We start from the raw sequence: 18,406 nt of genomic DNA, 5'->3' as shown, positions 1-18,406 counted from the left end.
ATAATTTACTTAGAGTTAGGCCCATCGGGTCAGATAACTTTGTCGGTCTATATACGGGTTTATATTCTTTGACAGTTGAAATATTTTACAGTCGAAACCAAATCATGTTATTCAATTTTATCACTTTAAAAATAGTCGGTTAGACTGGTCTCCTAGACAAATAGAATATGGAAACAGCCATAAAGTGGAAAAAGAAAAAATAGATTCTCATTGACTAGAAAATTTTGCGCGTCACCATGTCGATAGTTATCGTATTTGAATCTTTGACGTATCACTTTAAAGATGGAAAAGAATCTCCACTAGATTAGATACAAAATCATGTGGCGATCGTATTACGCATGAATCAGGTGACCGGCCGAGTATTTTAAACTAAAAAACAAACGTTTGAACGCCGTCTGCCACAAGCCCACAGTAACTATTACTGTGAAGATATATTCCAATGTTAAGCAATACGCAGAAATCATCTTTTTATATCTTGTTCTTTATTTGTTTGAGTGCTTCGTCGATCATAATATGTGTAATTTATATTTATCAATTTTCATAAACAAAGCGGTTTCGAGATCTGATACAACTAATGGTTTTCTCAGAATTCAATGACTGGAACATTAATTAAGAATGAATATTTACAAGTCCACATTGATAACACAATATTTAATTATCATCGCCAGTCGTTCATTGCTCGGTCGTTTTTAATGCGAGCACGCCGGTCCTAGGAACAGTCGTTCGCTATGACGTTTAATCGTTATCTAAAAACAGAGACGGTCACATTTTTTCACCTCTATTTTTATGTCGATGATGTTTGATATGATAAATGGTGCAAATACAGTTTAATAAGAAGACGTAACGTTGCAGGGCGTCGCCGAGGCACGCGGGGCTGACGGCGAGGCGACAGACTGCGGAGCAGGCGGCCGTATCAGCACTACTCCGGCCGTCCGCACTCGCGCCGCACGACTCGCGCTTCGACCCGACCCACACACATCCTGCCTTCCCCGCCGTGCGCCGTTCTCAGACCGTTATAAACTAACTCTAGTGCGAGTGAACCAAACAAAGTACCTTTGACTTAACTAACCCGTGCGAATCCCTAGTGCTTCGGTGCAGTGTCCTGTAGCCGAGTGAATGCGCGTGTGCTTCGACACCCTCTGCTTTGGATCGTCACAGCGGACCGCTGGTGACGATGAGCCGAGGGCCGTAGTGAATACAGGAGGAGGAGCGCTTACCGTGGCGCCTACCGTCAACGGCGATAGACGCGCTTTAGATGAAACGTATAGAGAAGTGGAGTCGAACGGAATAATGGGGACTCCAACCGCGATGAATTCTGACTCGGAGAATTGTGTCGCCAATGCGACGGTAACGAGCGATATGCAACCGCTGATAGAGAGGATTAGAGAGCTGGAGGCGTTGCTGAAGCAGCGCGATCAGGAGATGCTGGAACTGCGCTCGCAACTGGACAAGTTGCAGAGCGTGTTCCCTTACCAGCAGTACGCGAGAGGGTCAAGAGCCCCGAGGAAACAGAGAGCTCAGGGTATCTCTGCGGAGCCGCAGACGAGTTCGTCGTTACAAGACTTGGCGCACCAGACGTTCCCGGTCTACGACAAGAGCGAAACGTGAGTACCTAACTTCCTTATCTATTAGAGAACGCTAATTAACTACACATCGTTGCGATTGACACAATTATGCCTCATTGATAGACAAGAGTTTGTATATAGATAAGTCCTATCGCAGCACAGTTTGTGTTAGACCTTGTTTTCGTTTGAAAAAAACAGATCACAAACTGCCAATGAGGATTTATCGAGATTATTATCGTAAACATGACATTCGAATTTCGAAATTAACTTTATGAAGGTAAAATCCAGTTGGTCGTATACCACTTTCGTACAATTAATGTGCACCTGCTTATTATTGAATAAGATAAGGCATTGCAACAGAACATTTTTTGTTTAGCGTATCATCAAACAGAACCGCACACGCATTCAGCCGGACTCGAATGATTCAATTCTCAGAAAAGTAAATCGAATTTTTGATGAATTTAATTCAAGGACTTAGTGAATGCGATGATGAGGGTACGTCAAAAGTACTTTCGTAATTAGCAAAACTCTCAAGTATAATGATACGGATATTTTAATATCTCATTAGTTGCGTTATTAAATATTATTGATGTACAGATTTAGCAATTTTTTCAAACATCATGTTACTAATAAACAAAATCCAATAAAAAAATCAAATTTAAAATGTCATATGGATCTTGAAACAAACGAATTCCAATTGGTGTATCAAACTCATTTAAGATAAATATTGGGAACAATACGCCCCATAGCAAACACGTTAACTGAAATCTCGTGACTGCCAAAAACATGATTTACTTTTTAAATTTGCACATTTACATCATAGCCCATCATTGCAAACCTTGTCAGTAATAAACATATGTATATGTTTATATATATATATTCTAAGTCATTGAAATCTCGATACACTAAATGTTAATATATTTCAACCTTGTTTGTAAATAAGTATTATTAGTATTTGAAAATGGATAAAAAGGACTTGCATTAATTACTTTAAAATGTCGATTATTTCCGTATTTATCTTGCTAAATCACTTTCAATTTTGTTTTTCGAATTATTTAGAAATTAAACAAAACTTTTCTTTAAAACATAATCTTTCCGATCCGTTCTTTTTAATCATTTATATTACGAGTTTGCATCTTAACTTTCTAAGTTTTGAACTTAGTTAGATCTTAAACAAAGTTGTTTTGATATGTGGTGTAACACGAATATATAAAATACGAAATGGGAGTATTAGACGAAGTATAAAAGTAGCACCAGAGGTAGAGAAATTAGATGACGCAAAAGGTTAGCATGGTACGCAGGAGGGAAAAACCTGTAAAGTGTAAGTAAAGAGAACTGTATTTAAGAGTATGGGCACACTGGTAGAGGTAGGCCTAGGAAGAAATGGCTGCATTGTTTTAAGGGGGCATGATGACTGAGATGACGCATGATAGATCCATAAGGACATGGAGATTTTAACTCTTAAATGAGATCGAAACATGTTTTTTAATGTTCACTCCGTGCAAGATCGCAGAAAATTGTCACGTACAGTCGGGGAAACGGGTGGTGTTCCACGGTAAAAGCGACGTTTGTATGTACCTTTGAACGCATTGAGAGGACGACGCGCAAACAATAACCCATAGACGCAGACGCATAATGTGTCTATAGATGAAAAGGTCGGTCAGTGTAACACGACTAATTGCTTTTTACTAGTATTCTATCGTTTGCCCAACACACTGTTACCTAATTAGTTAATATAAATGTTAACTGTATGAAGCAGGATAATTTTTCTTTATAGTGAAACACCGTGAATTTCCGTGACTGTACATAATTTTCAATAAATAATTATGTAAAATCTCTACATTCCAAATGTGGCATTTTAAAAAACATTTTTAATTTAAATTATCAAAGAATTGCTGTTTACTTCTACATATTTAATCAATACCGTCTGTCTGTTGATCGACATATTTATCGTCCACTGAGAAGTCACGTGCATTACTATCTATGTTATTTATGACACTAGACCCTTCAAATAGAAAATACTAACAAATAATTTTCTCAATTCAATTAAGTTAATGGCAATAATATTACTGGCAGCAATATTTCTATGTTCCATTAAAACTATTTTTATAAATTTATAAAACCAAATATAACTGGAAACATCTTTTATGATAATTTTTGTAGTTTAAATAATTACACGATATATTTTTTTTTCTACTAAACATTACTATTTACCATTCCGCAATATTGATGTAATACACGCGTAATTTTTATCTCTATTTAGTCATGTATACTATCTCTGTTGTTTTAGACATAATTAGCTACTATTTAATTGCTGGCTTTTACCAAAATACCGCTCATTATCTTCCTTACATTCAGAATTAAAGACTTGTACAAATAACAACTCTATATCTTTACACGTTTTGGGTATTTTGCGACGCAATTGCATATTTGAAATTGTATTGCATTAAAGATCATCATCAGCTCACTATACGTCCCCACCGTAAGGCTCGGAGCCTACCCTAAATTAAGGGTGATTAGGCCATAGTCAACCACGCTAGCCAAGTGCGGGTTGATTGACTTCACACATATCTTTGAATTTCTTCTCAGATATGTGCAGGTTGCATCACGATGTTTTCCTTCACCGTAAGAACGTCGGATAAATGTACATATATAAATCGGAAATAGAAAAGCACATTGGTACAGTGCGGGATTCGAACCCAGGACCTGCAGATTGCAAGTCAAGTGCTTGACCCCTGAGCCACCGACGCTCTCATTATTATTGAATTAAAGATGATACTTTTTTATTTCCGGGATTAAATATTTATTTCAATGATTAAATTTAATCTATCACTTTGTTGATAAACTTCCATTATCTTCAACTAGATCTGATCAGAATTTTGGATTGCAATTGATGTTAAATGGAATTCTTATTGACGCACCAGTCAAATATCTACACCAATAATCTCTCTAGTGGCTAATTAAAAATTCTGAATGCGATGCGATTAATTTTTCTAATTATTGAAAAAAAACTTGTACAGCGGCGTCTAAACAATAACGTGACGTCCGCCATATTGATTTTGTAAACAAGTCATAAAACGTAAAATATTAGCCACGTGGGTAATTATATAGTACATAAACATTCTATATAGATATATTTATGTATTATAAATAAAGCAGGTACTCTTTGTAGGAAGTCTTATGTCGCATTCATTATGCAAATACATAGTAGCAATGCATCGATTTCGTAATAATGAAATTTACAATAGCTACTGCTCTATTGTAACAGTAAAAAATTAACTAAATAATTACTAATTACAATTTCCTTTTTTATGCCAAAATAGACTACATGATTAAACAGATGTTTAGAATAATTTATTTCATAGTTTACATCGATTTCGTCGGACAAGATTCATCTAATATTCATAGTTCATAGGGCATATATGCTACCTTAGTATTACAAGATTCAAACTTTGTGTGTGCAAGGATGGCCCGCCCACGCATCCTTTTAGTTTCTATCGATACATAAAATTATATTCTCTTTGTCCGCAATTTCACGCCATAATAAATTTTGCATGCCACTTTAAGAAGGAGGTTCTCAATTCGTCTGTATGTTTTTTATTGTACGTGGCTCTCTGATGAAATGTAGTCAGTTGAATTAAGTTATATCTTTCCACCCAACCCATTAGGGTAATTCGGTCGTCGGATCTCATATATTTCATGTGAAATCAGTATTCGTGATGTGCTGTTATTTTATACGCGGTTGCGTCAAAACTGCTCATAATGGCGCGAATGACGGGATGAATTTTAACATGGCAATTTGTATGCGGCACGGCGGAATGCGGGAAGGATCGTTGGGCTATAACCCTTTCATTTTTGCTGTTATCGCCTTTGTTACGAAATACATTCTCATAATTATATTTAACATTAAGCTAAATATAGTTATTAATTAATATTTGTTGGTGATTTATATTAGGAAGGTTAATTTTAGTACTAAAATGAACGATAAAATACATAGGAAAGGATGATAACTAACCAACGGATTACTATACGGATACAACTAACAAAAAGACATTGCTTAATCATTCGATACCTTCTCTGAAAAAAAGTAGATGATAAGTTGTTTAGTTAATGACAAGTTTTTTGTTTGCTAGATGTCGCCCACAACTCCTTGCGCGTGGATCTAAAAAAGAATTTAATTACTGACCTATGTGTCCTTCCAGATTATGTTCATCTATGCCAAATCAGTGAGATTCATGGAGTCATTCTGGAAATACCTTCTAACATCCATCCATCTAAACATTCGCATTTATAATATTAGTAAGTTTTATTCTTAAAGACTTATAAATAGTTGAGTAGAACGAAGTAGTATTGTATCTGCTACTTTGTTACGATATCTACATATCAGTAGAGGATGTTCGTAAATTGTACCGTTTGTTACAATGACAGTAGTAGACTGATTTAGATAACACCCTGTGTATTTAATTAGCATGTGTTAGCAGTTTAAGAAATGTATTCAAAAGTGACGGTTCAAGGTCAACGGATAACCTTTCTGATTGTCCTTATCGTATGTTCATCACTCGTATGCTATAAGCCTACCAGCATACGAGTTACAGTTAAAATTAGGATGCTTTTGTATTCGGCCCTATGATAAACCTTGGATTTAAGTTAACCAAGTCTATTCACGGCTTTCAGGGTTATCCTTGTTTATTTTGTAATAAACGCCTTAATCCTAAGTTGAGATCAAAAGGTTGGCCTTAAAGCCGACATGTTGATTTTTAATGTTGAGGTTGATGTCAACAATTACGTTGTTTACAACTGATAATAAAAATAACATTCGATTTAAAAAATAAACATCAGTATAAACAACTTTAAAAATCTTACTTATGGGTATTATAATTGCGAATGTATAGATGGATGGATGTTTGTTAGAATCTCCAGAAAGGCTGCATCAATCTCACTGAAATTTGGCATAAATGTAGAAAATATAGAAAAGACAGACTACTAATTATGTTTTGTTTTTAATACCGCGCGGACGAAGAGCGGCAGATAGTGCGTAAAAAAAAATTAAAAACACAAAAGAGTTTTTTATAATTTTGAATGTAGGTTTACGTTCTAGAGACGAGCAATTTGTTTGATATTTGCATTATTATTGTAATGCCGACTATACACTATACGAATGTGTGTCTTATTTAACACCAATTTGCTACAATTAAAAAGGATATGAGAGCTTTCACTGTTATTTTAATAAAAATGTAATCATTAAATTAATCTTATTATCTTTAGCTTAAGAATACTATACAAAGTTCATTTATATTTAAAAAAAATTGCGACTATTCATATTTAAAATATAAATATTCCACTAAAGAGCAAAGGTTAACAGAAAATCTTCCTTCAGCACCTTTGCACCGCGTAATCAAAAGAAGTAGTAAAAAGTTAAACATATTTGCTTACAGCGAATTCTTAACGTTATGAAATAAATAAAACAAATTTTTATCTTACTTTTTATACATTTATGCCTTTTTAAATATATCTTATTGCTTATGTTTCGATAAATGCTTAACGAACTTTTTACTTTTGGAATTGAAATTTCCGGAATTAAATCTTTATTACAAAAAGTTCCCATTTACCATCTTAAAGTCGATGAACATTATTTTTATTCATTTATAATACAATATTTTATATCGAAGTTATTGTCATTTTCTTTGAGAAAATATTAATCGGGGATTACTTTCAAGTATCGTCTGTATCGCTCCATAAATCTGGCGATGTCTTGCTCGTGGGTGGTCCTGGCCTGCTAAGTATAAATGTACATTTACAAGTGTACATAAATTTTTGTAAAATGTAAATTTTTTATAACCTAGAAGTGTAAATCTTTCAATATTTTAATAAACTAATAACCGTAAAGTTTATAAAGATTTATGTCTTACTTATAAATTAAAAAAAATAGTTAACTTTTTAATCCATATTAGTTTACTGTCGCTCATGCGAAGACTTACTAAAAAATCATTGAAAAAAAATATTGCATCCAACCCATAAAACTACTAACCGATAAGAAAAATTTCAGTTACATAATTTTTTTATTTATTACCATTTTCGTAAATTCATCATCGGAACCAACAGATTTGCACAACTTTGACCACAATGGACTTATATAGATCTTTATCGTTTTATTTATTTTTGGTCACTTAGTAACAAAGATCGTGAAAGTATGCTTTAAGTAAATAAAATCGATAAGGTGGAAACACGACATGTTGAGTGCAGATGTCAGTGCCAAAGATGGCCATCTGAGAAATCTCGTTTTCTGAATTGCCCATTACGTACGTCTTACAGGTTGAAATTTCTTAAGCGACATTTTCTGCAAACTTTATAAGACTATTTAGAAATAGTGGTACAATATATTCCAAAGTTACAAATAACTTGTCGTTTAATACTTATAACTTAACAGAATAACTTAAATTAGAAACCAAAAAATTTGATAGCCAATTATTATCGCAGTTACCCCTATTGTATACCCCGAAGTTAAGACTCGAGAATTTTAATTACGTTTAAAAGATCCTAGAATTATTAAAATTAAAAAAGAAATGAATTAAATACATGTGGTTTTTTATCCTGAATTTTTATTGTCCTGCGTGCAACGAGACTGTAAGAGATTAAAGCTTAAATGATATGGTAATTTTATCGAGAACATACCTCGATTTAACCAAGGCTGTTGATTTGAGAAATCCCCGCCTGTTTCGTCTCTTAATTAACGACCGGGTGGGAAATGTTTACGATAGTTACGTGACGTGGAAATTTAAAGCTTCAAATTACCCGCATATTCGAATTTTTGGAGTCTGGTAACTCATTACTGAATACAAACGGGCGCTGGCGCCTCAATTTATCGTTTTTGATGAACCAACTGGAATTCAATGAAGTGAAAGCTTCCTTACACAATGTTCAAGGAAAATGTCCGACTCGAAGGACCATCTTCGATTACGTAAACAGTTGAAATTAAAACTATTTCATAGTTTCTTATTATTTCGATAGATAACTAATAATTTTGAAACCATGTTTTTGTCTCTTCGTACATTTATTAAATTTGTACATCATATTATAATAGTATTCGTAGGAATTAATTATTAATTATTGTAAGTTAGTAAGAAAGATTAAAAAGAAATAAATATAAAAACAATTATTTAAAATCCGATTTAATATTCCTACAAAGTTATGTTAAAAGCTCTTACGTTTCGATTAAAAAAAATGTATAGGGATTTCATAATGCCTCTCCTTAGTTATATACAGCCACTGTCTGACTGTCTACTTACGTCCAAAGATATTACAGCGGGTGTTCAATAAATAATCGGTGAGGCAATCCACCAACAACCAGTAATGACTGCAATATAAATGTAAACAAAACCAGTCCATCCTTCCATCTCTATATCGCGAACAATTTTTAGACGTAACACCCTTGTTTTCAATTGTAAACCGAAGGTTCTTTGTTAACGACTTTTAGTTATTTATATTTATTAAGTAAATGAAATTATAGAAATTCCATAAATTTTAGCTCAAGGTGTTAAAATAATTCTATTCCAAGAACTCGGTTCATACAAATCGATTTCGAATGGAATTACATCTATATATGTCAATTCATATATATAATTGCCGTATTTAATTTATATATCACGCTCTTTTCATTTAATGTTAAGACTTCGCTTCTAAGAAATGTATAACGAGAACTTAATGCGATAAATTAACAAGCAAGCTCTTGAATCTCAGAGATAGTAATCATTCACATTGGTATTTACTTACTACGAAACATATACACTGTTCACATATGCATATATGCAAACAAGCTTTAAGTGTGCGGTTTCATCTGCAGAAATTTCATTGAATTTTTGATACACACACAAACTTTGTTTTATTGTTTAAATTGAGTAAAACGTTCAATTGAAAATGTCAAAATTCAAATTCAAATAACTAAGAAGGTCTTCGCTATTGGCTATGAAATACCGATACCATAGAAACCATGTATATTTGCTGTTATTGACTTGACATTTTAAGCTGTCTTGCATAAAAAGAAATAATTACTCACCCCTATGGTTAATAGCAAAACAATATGTAGTTTAAACTGTGTCGTAAGTATAGCGTTTTTATTTCAAAAAGATAGATTCAAAAATATGCCTTGATTGCTACGATCCTGTGTTATAAAGAAGTGTATTTACGCTTTATTATAATATATTAGTACAGTAGCTGTTGCCCGCGATTCCGTCCGCGCACAAAAAATCTTAATAGCCTAGGCTATTCCGGACGATGTTCTACATCTATGCCAAATTTTAGCGAGATCCGTTAAGCCGTTGCGGAGATACCTTCCATCCATCCATCCATCTAAACATTAGCATTTATAATATTAGTAAGATTATATTATTATAGATATAACAATTATTTCGTTTAGATTTCAGTTGGTCCTATTGATCGTATATTACCGCGACAAACATTACTCTACTGTCATTCGAGAATATGAAGACAACTAGTTTCTAAGAAATAAATAATGAGAGTTAAATGTACTTGACATTAATGAAGTTTAATTAAAAGGTTACATACGTTAATTGAGCTAAGCATTACAAGCGGAAGCGCATATCAGTTGCGAACAAATGAGTTCGCAATGTACAGTCGCTTACAAAAACATTCGTCACCTTAATGACGACGTTTTCTTGCACCAGGAAGTAATAACACTTTCAGTGCTATTAACTTGCCCCATGAATTCCCTTTAACATAAAAAAATCGGAGTGGCATTGAATGTGTTAGAAAAAATATAGTATGGAAACAATGTAGATGTAAACTACACTAAGGCTTGTTGATGTATCAAATGTTTTTATATGAATTTATCTAATACATATTAGAAGTTTAGTAAAAAATGGTACGTAATGTTTTTTACTCGATAAAAAAATGAATTTGAAAAGTAACAAAATGTGTTTCTATTTCAACTGTACATAATAGAAAATTATCTCGTTTATTAACTTTCAATTTTAATATCAAAAAATATTTTTATTAATGTAAATAAATTTAAAATAAGTAATGAAATAACTAATTAATTAAACTACCAAAATAATACTATAAACTATATACTAAAACTAAACAAAACTAAAAATAAAACTAAATAATATAAAAAATCGACCCCAAATCGCTGCGGTCGCACGGTAGGGTTCCCAAGAAGCTGGCGGCATTTCCCCGTTGGATGGCTAGGCTCAACCTTTGGCCGAAAATATATAACTGTACATAATATAATATATAAATATTAAATTCATTGCTGTCTCCATATTGTTATTTGGCACATTCTCAATGGAAATGTAATAACAATTAATTTCAAGTAAATTCTTTCTTTTTTGTAATTTATTAGTTTCTTATCAAAGGACGCGGTATACGAATTTTATAGAATACGAGTGAATAAATTTATCGATAAGTTTGATATAATTCTATGTATTGTATTCATAACAAAGAGAATGTTACGTTTTTTTTTAAATTGCTCTGTTTTACAACTATTTTTATAAGTATATTATTTTTTTAATTTCTATTAACGAAATCAGATTAAAAGCATTAGCTTTTACTACACTATTATCTGTGGGTTTCCGAGACCAAAATCTTCGTTTAATTAATGCTACCTCTATTTTGTCAAAAATGAAAGATACGGATGGTAATATATATTTTACACAGATATCTTGGTGTCGGAACACTAAGGTGAGTGCTTGAAAACTAACAAATTCTTAAAATAAAAAGTGGCTGCTGCAATTTGTCGGGTTAACATTTTTTTTAAGTACTTCCATAGTACATAGAACATTATGGTTACCTATTACATTAGATAAATTGCTGTAAAACTTAGATGTAATAAGTTAGTTAATCTATAAAACATTAATAACGGGTTTAAGTAGTCCAGCCATATAAGTTTAAATTCATGATTTGAGCTTAGCCAGTCTTCACATATGACGTCTTTACCTTAAACGTGCAATACCACAAATAAAGCTACAGATAATTAATTAAAAATGTTCAAGCAATTCTCAGTACAACATTTTTAACATCAGGATCGGTGTTAACTAAAATAAACGGAATACCAAAAGTTTTTATTGACGCTTGAAATTCTATTTTGAAATGCAAAGATTTGTTTATCAAATAAAATATAAGCCATCAGCTAAGAACGCTTGTTTAAGTTTTATGATCTCTTGCAGTGTTTTTTGTTCTCTCAATGTTTATTCTATAACGTTGCGTTCGCAAGCTAAAGATATGAGAGTGATGTTAAACAACTTTCTAGTTTTAAACATTTCCACGAACACTCTTAGAAGTTTTCTTTAAAGTGTTTTTATTTTTGTTATGAAAGTGGAATTAGCCTACTACCATTTTAATAACAATTCGGAGTTAAACAATAACAATTTTTGTGATTTTCTGTAATCATTAACTAGAGCACACATCGTTACTCTAATTAATGATTGTATATTGAATCATTAACTTGCCAATAACTGTAAAACAATTAAATTTACCGAGGGTTTCTGAGACCAAAATCTCCGTTTAAAACATATTGTTAGAGGCACATCCTCTTGTACGGTATCAAGTTGTTATTTTAGCTGAATGAGAACTTCATATTGCATTTTATACAAGATGGGATTGTAATAAATAAAGCTAAATTATTGAGCCTGACTCAATTTTTTTTGTACTCTTAGCATCAACCAATTTGTCCAGTTTTTAATCATCTGTGATAAATAAATTCAACTCTGATAGTATCTGCTATGAGAAGGTATCGCTGTACCCAAAAAAGATCCGAAGAAATTAATAAAATACGTAATTAATTCAATTAAGAGATTTTAATTAGTGCTAATTGAGTACGAGAGAAATTTGTAATTCGAATTTAAGAAAATATCTTCCTGTTCAATACGCATTATCTTTAATTGATTGTAAATGGTCTCTTAAATATACTGATTTTCTCAGCTTATGTAACTAAAAATAAGTATACGATATTGATATATAAACACGGCTAAACACTCACGTATATTCGTGCGGTGGCGGCACCGATCCGTTTATATATCAGTTTAGTATAATGTCTCACGAAAGTTTGAATAATTTAGTATACGATATATTTACGAAAAAATACGACTAACTTTTCTTTAATAATTGTCTGTATTATGAGATAATAGAGAGATAATTTATTGATATCTTACCGTTATAAATGCGAATTTTTTGATGGATGGATGTTTGTTAAAAGGTACCTACAGAACGGCTGCGTGGATCTTGCAGAAAGGCATCAATGCAGTACATAGACTAGAAGAAGACATAGGCTACTATTTTTTTTATCCTGCAGGAACAGAGTCGCGAGCGTATGCTAGTTAATACAGTAATTACGTCTTGAAAATCTCCTGTTCTAATTAAAATAATGCGACGCAATTATATATCCTTGGCAGTCAAACGGATCGAGCGTAAAGTATGATCTACATTACAACCTGCTTCAAGGGAAGAACCAAACTTGGCATAATGGTATTTAAGAACAAGGCGTGTCCTGTGCGGTACTAAATGCGATAGATATCTTAATTTATCAGATCATTTTATCGCAAGCATTTAACATTAATTATAAGCTTCGATGAACAGCTGTTTCGTTTTTATCTTTGATACAGATCGGGCCCTTTTTTCTTTGAAACAAGTTAATACACGAGAAATAAATATCATTCGTCCATATGGTGTAATGATTACGGTGCAAAGCAAACTGATCTGAAAAAGATGGTAATTGAAACACGAATTGACGAGAAGAACGAAAGAAAAACATCGGAAGATCAGGCACTAGGCTTATTATATTTTAAGTTGTTTGAGTCAATGAAATGTTAATAGAAGAATACTAATCGATTAACATAACTTATGTTAATATAATTTTAATGATACGATTACACTCAATCCCGCGATATTTTAATCTCATCAAATAAACGGAAACAACGCGTTTCTTTCCTTGCGCAAAGTCAACATGTTTTTATAGCAATTAAAATTATAATGTACCTTGTTGACATTTTTAAACTTGTTGTAGTTTAAAATCAAGATTAAAACACAATAATTGACATTTATAACAATGACAATCTTGATAAAAGTTTAACTTCGACCCGAGATTAAATGATACAATTTAAAAAAATACGAAAACAAACATTCCATACTTCATGTTGATTGATTGATTTCGTAAAAAAATAAGTAAAAATAATGGAAAATAACATCAGACGAAGGCCCTATAATTTTGTGGACAAAGTTTGAATTTTAATATCAAACAGGTAAATATTCTTTGCTTTTTACGCCGATAACTTTTCCATTTATATCGTTCATTATAACGATAAACCATAAAATGATTTTTATTCGAAGTTACATTGGTCGTCCTGAGCATAATTGCAAGCCGCTATAAAGTTTGAATCATACTATACTAGTTAAATCATAATAAAGTGTCCCAGCGTCCGAATACTGAAGACTATTATAACCGCTAGTTACGTCGGTGAACGTCGGAGCGCGGTATTCTTCGCGAAGTAGACATTTCCGGCGTGCTATAAAGACGCGTTCTTGAGTCGTACTAACGCACTAGTAGCATTAAATAATCCTACGCAATTCTTTTTTATAATACACGGTGGTATATTGTGCTGCTTGCTAATAAGCCACCAGTTTTCACTAAAATAGCGAAGTGACTGCTGTCTATAGTTATCTGCAAGAAGTTAAAATGTTGTATCATCGAATTCTATGGAAATTACAAGTTATAACAAACATATCCAAACAATTTTACAGTTATAAGGGCGCCACAGACATTTTTTTTAATCATAAGATAGCAAACTAAAGAGCGGCTACCTGAAATAGCGAAGCGAGTGTTGCCCGTAGACTTCCGCAATTGCAGATGCGTAATCTACCTTTATTCGTCAGAGGAGCAGCCTGTGCATCCCACAGGAAGAGAATATTTTACCTTCTGCATCCCCTCATTCCATCCTTTATTTATAAGATAAAGAGTGGGAAGGGAAAGAGAACTAAACTTAGGCCTCCGGTACCAAATGTTTGTATCATCATTTTAAACATTAAAAGTGTCAAAAATAAAACCGGAGACAATAAATGACATTGTAACCTAAGAGCTTCGGTGGCTCAGGGGTTAAAGCACGACGTGTATCTGTATCTGCAAGTCCTGGGTTCGAATCCCGCCATTTATCCGACGTTCTTACGTTGAAGGAAAACATCGTGATGCAACCTGCGTCTGTGAAGAAAATTCAAAGATATGTGTGAAGTCAACCAACACGCACTGGGCCAGCGTGGTTGACTATGGCCTAATAACCCTTAACTTAGGGTAGGCTCCGAGCCCTTCGGTGGGTAAGTATAGTGAGCTGATGATGATGTAACGTCTTCGTTATGTTATTGATCGGTGAATCGTGATCGATGGGTTGACCACTCCTGGTGTAGATCATTTTATTATAGCCGGTTACGAATAGGTAGTTGATATTAAACACTAGTAAATACGGAAAACTATAATGAGCGTTACTAAACCTTTTGGTATATAATTATATTTATATCCAAGTATAGGATTACTTAGCCTTGATTACAAAACATATATGAATACATATGTTATAGAACTAGGTAATATAATATGAACAACCAGTTTATAATCATAGGTTAAATTACTTTTTATTGACATTAGTATGTAACATAACTTATTTTCACGCGTTGTTATAGAAAGGTCGAACCTTTTAAGTAACTTAGTATGCAAATGATTTGTAAATTGATATAAAGTATTAATAAATCGAAGTATTTATGTGATGACTACTCCAGTACGTAAAAAGCTCTATATAGTATACTTATGATGGGATAAAATTGACTAAAACATATTAAAAATAGTCTCTTGACCAATGAAATTTGCTAAGCGTAAGTTTTAACAGACCACCTGATTGAAAACAAATTGTTATCTATGTGTATCTATTGATTGCAGTGGACCAACGATAAAAAGATATCGTTGACGTGAAAGACACAGTTCATTAAAGCAATGCACTCGGAATACGGCTTAAAGGAATATTTCGTGGGCTGAGAAAAGTAAATACATGACAAAAACCTAAAATCTTTAAGCGTAGGTTTCTGAGACCTAAATATCTGTATAAAACATATCGTCAACCATGTCATTATCTTTGACAAAACAAAGATATGTAGTAAATGAAGTTCTTTGTCTCAGAAAACCACGGTAACAAATTTTACTCCATAAGTTAAATTAGAATTGTCTATAATGGTTTCAAGTTATGGCATCTTTGTAACCTTGGATCTTAGAACATACGACGGATTATGTTTCATACTATACCTATGTACCTAAGTAGTTTGTTTAAGTTAAATTCTACAAGTTTATTGTTATTGTTTTCATTATTATCTGCCGACCTCGTATCAGATTTCAAGCAGCGACATTTATATGAAATGTATTATACATAAGTGATTGACTTTAATGGTCGTTTGTTAAAGTTGAATCTACACCTTTTTTTTAATTTATTTCAAGACTTGCTTTTTTGAATTAAAAAACTTCTGAGTAGTCTTTCAGACTATACTATGTCTATGCTAATTTTTTTTATAAGGACTTCTAACGATAACGTTCACCTCTGATGCCGTGACCAAAGGAAACAGGAAACAATAGCTGTCGCGCGAGACCCTATGCACGCAGGATTAAAAATATGTAAATAGAAGCCGATTCTCAAACCTACTTTAAAATGCTTATTAATTAATTAAATTATTATTATGCTTATTAAAATTTCATAAAAATCGGTGAAGCCGTTTCCGATGAGTATGGTAACTAACATTGTGACACGAGAATTTTATATATAAGAGATATATCTTATCTTGAGAAGCTTCGAATCATAGTCAAGTTATTTCAATATGGCATTTTATAGAAAGAAGGCCTTTATAATTAATAACGATTACTATGGATTTCATAAAAAGAGATCGATTGCAAGTTAATTACTTATAATCGGAAAATTACCTTAATTTATGGCTATGATCAATTAACTAGCTTGTTCTTTGACTTTAAACATATCTTTTTCTATGAGACAGAATTCAAGTTTATGTAGAAAACGTAATATCAAGGTACCTAGTCTTACAAAAATAACTACAACTTTTTGCTTTACTTCTTTTTAGGTTAAAAATTTGAATTATAGAAACCGCGAGTAAGGTAATTGGTTGCAAAAACACATTATATAACACAAATTACAATATTCAATTAGTTACATTTACATTTTCGTTTAATTTAATCGTTTGTTAATTAGTATTAAATAGAGACCACATAAGTAGCACGGATGGCTCAAGAGTTAAGCACTTGACTTATAATCTGCCGGTCCTGAATTCGAATCCTGCATGTTCCAATGTGTTTTTCGATTTACATATGTATAATTATCCGACGCGCTAACGGTACAGGAAAACGTCGCAATACGTGAAGAAATTTCGAAGATATGTGTGAAGTCAACCAACATGCACTGGGCCAGCGTGGTTGACTATGGCCTAGTCACCGCTAACTAAGGGTAGGTTCCGAGCCCGTAGTGGTTACGTATAGTAAGCTGATGACATACATTCAGCCACCGTAATGTCCGAATTATAACTGCCGTTTTTATTATCTTGCCACTTTTTCTTTTTATTATCACTTAAATTAAAGGACTTGTCTTCTTACCATATTTAGATAATATAAAATTTAATTATTATTTAAGACCTAAATTATATCAGTATTTTAAGTGACAAAAATACTTCATTGCTTAATATTGTTCAACAATTAACATTATATTGAAATTGCGCCTACCAAATAAATACAAGTGAACAATTTTAATTGACTGTTCCATGTTGTACCTTCTGTCAAATTTGACAGGTGCCTTTCATTATCTGTTAATGTCTGGAAGGTTCGCATGAGAATTTAGTCGGTGAAAATACATTTTTATACAGTTATACCTGCAAAACATTCAATTAAAATTTAAATGTATAATACTAAATAATTGCTTCATTCGATTGTGCGCGGTATGTAATTATTTCTCACCATTTATTTATAGCTTATTATATACTTTATACTTTGCAGTGTAATAGTAAATAATATAATACAACATAACGGTGATTTTTCCTTGATCTCTTTAATTTAAAACTATTTATAAATATTAAAGACATAATTACCAAATTAGGTTAATATAAACATAAATGTACGGTACTGTTAGCCGTTTATTTAGTTTATGACAACGTCTCACGAAAGAAATTGAAGAATAATGAAGCATTGAATAATATAAATAAGTAATACAAATTTTTGTTAATTAAATCCTTAATAAACATGTAAAAATGCAATTATTAAAATTAAATGAAGTAATTGATAAACAGTTATGTCTTCTTAAATGTTTTTTGTTTTCTCATAGTTTTCTTTTCTTTCAATATCTACAACCTATAAAAACATAAGCATATAGTTAAATAAAAGTGTATGATTTTTTAACACCGTAATGGAAGAAGCCAAATAAAGTTAATCTTAGATGAACAAATCACTGTCTGGTCCCGACGGAGAACCCCATAAGCAAGAAACTCTGCTTAGAAAACCTCTATAATCTTGAAAAATATCGCGGTCTCTTGGACCCTCGCTTATCTATTATAGGTACGACTGTATGTTTGACTATCTGTCGCCCGCGATTCCATCCGCGCGGAAGTAAAAAAAACATAAACGGTAGTTTATATGTTTTTACTGACTATGTTCTACATCTGTGCAACATTTCATCAAGATCGGAGATACCTTCAAACAAACATTCATCCATCTAAACTTTCGCATTTAGAATATTAGTAAAATATATCGCTCCATTTGCCTATACCTATATATATATATATATATATATATATATATATATACCTAT

The 18,406-nt window shown here is 32.4% G+C and overlaps 1 protein-coding gene across 2 annotated transcripts in view; it reads left to right on the top strand.

Annotated features, from left to right (window-relative positions):
• The window catches only part of for (cGMP-dependent protein kinase for), a 121,795-nt gene that overhangs the window by 35,632 nt on the left and 67,757 nt on the right, over positions 1-18,406 (top strand). For both annotated transcript variants that reach the window (XM_013324430.1, XM_013324431.1), the window contains exon 2: positions 853-1,604. In XM_013324430.1, the coding sequence (XP_013179884.1) occupies positions 1,117-1,604 (488 nt within the window). In that variant the 5' untranslated portion in view covers positions 853-1,116. The remainder of the gene's footprint in view (positions 1-852; positions 1,605-18,406) is intronic.

The sequence above is a fragment of the Papilio xuthus genome, unplaced genomic scaffold (genome assembly GCF_000836235.2).
Source record: "Papilio xuthus unplaced genomic scaffold, Pxut_1.1 DF824992.1, whole genome shotgun sequence".
In the NCBI taxonomy this organism is placed as follows: domain Eukaryota; kingdom Metazoa; phylum Arthropoda; class Insecta; order Lepidoptera; family Papilionidae; genus Papilio; species Papilio xuthus.
This window is presented reverse-complemented; position numbering and strand designations above follow the sequence as displayed.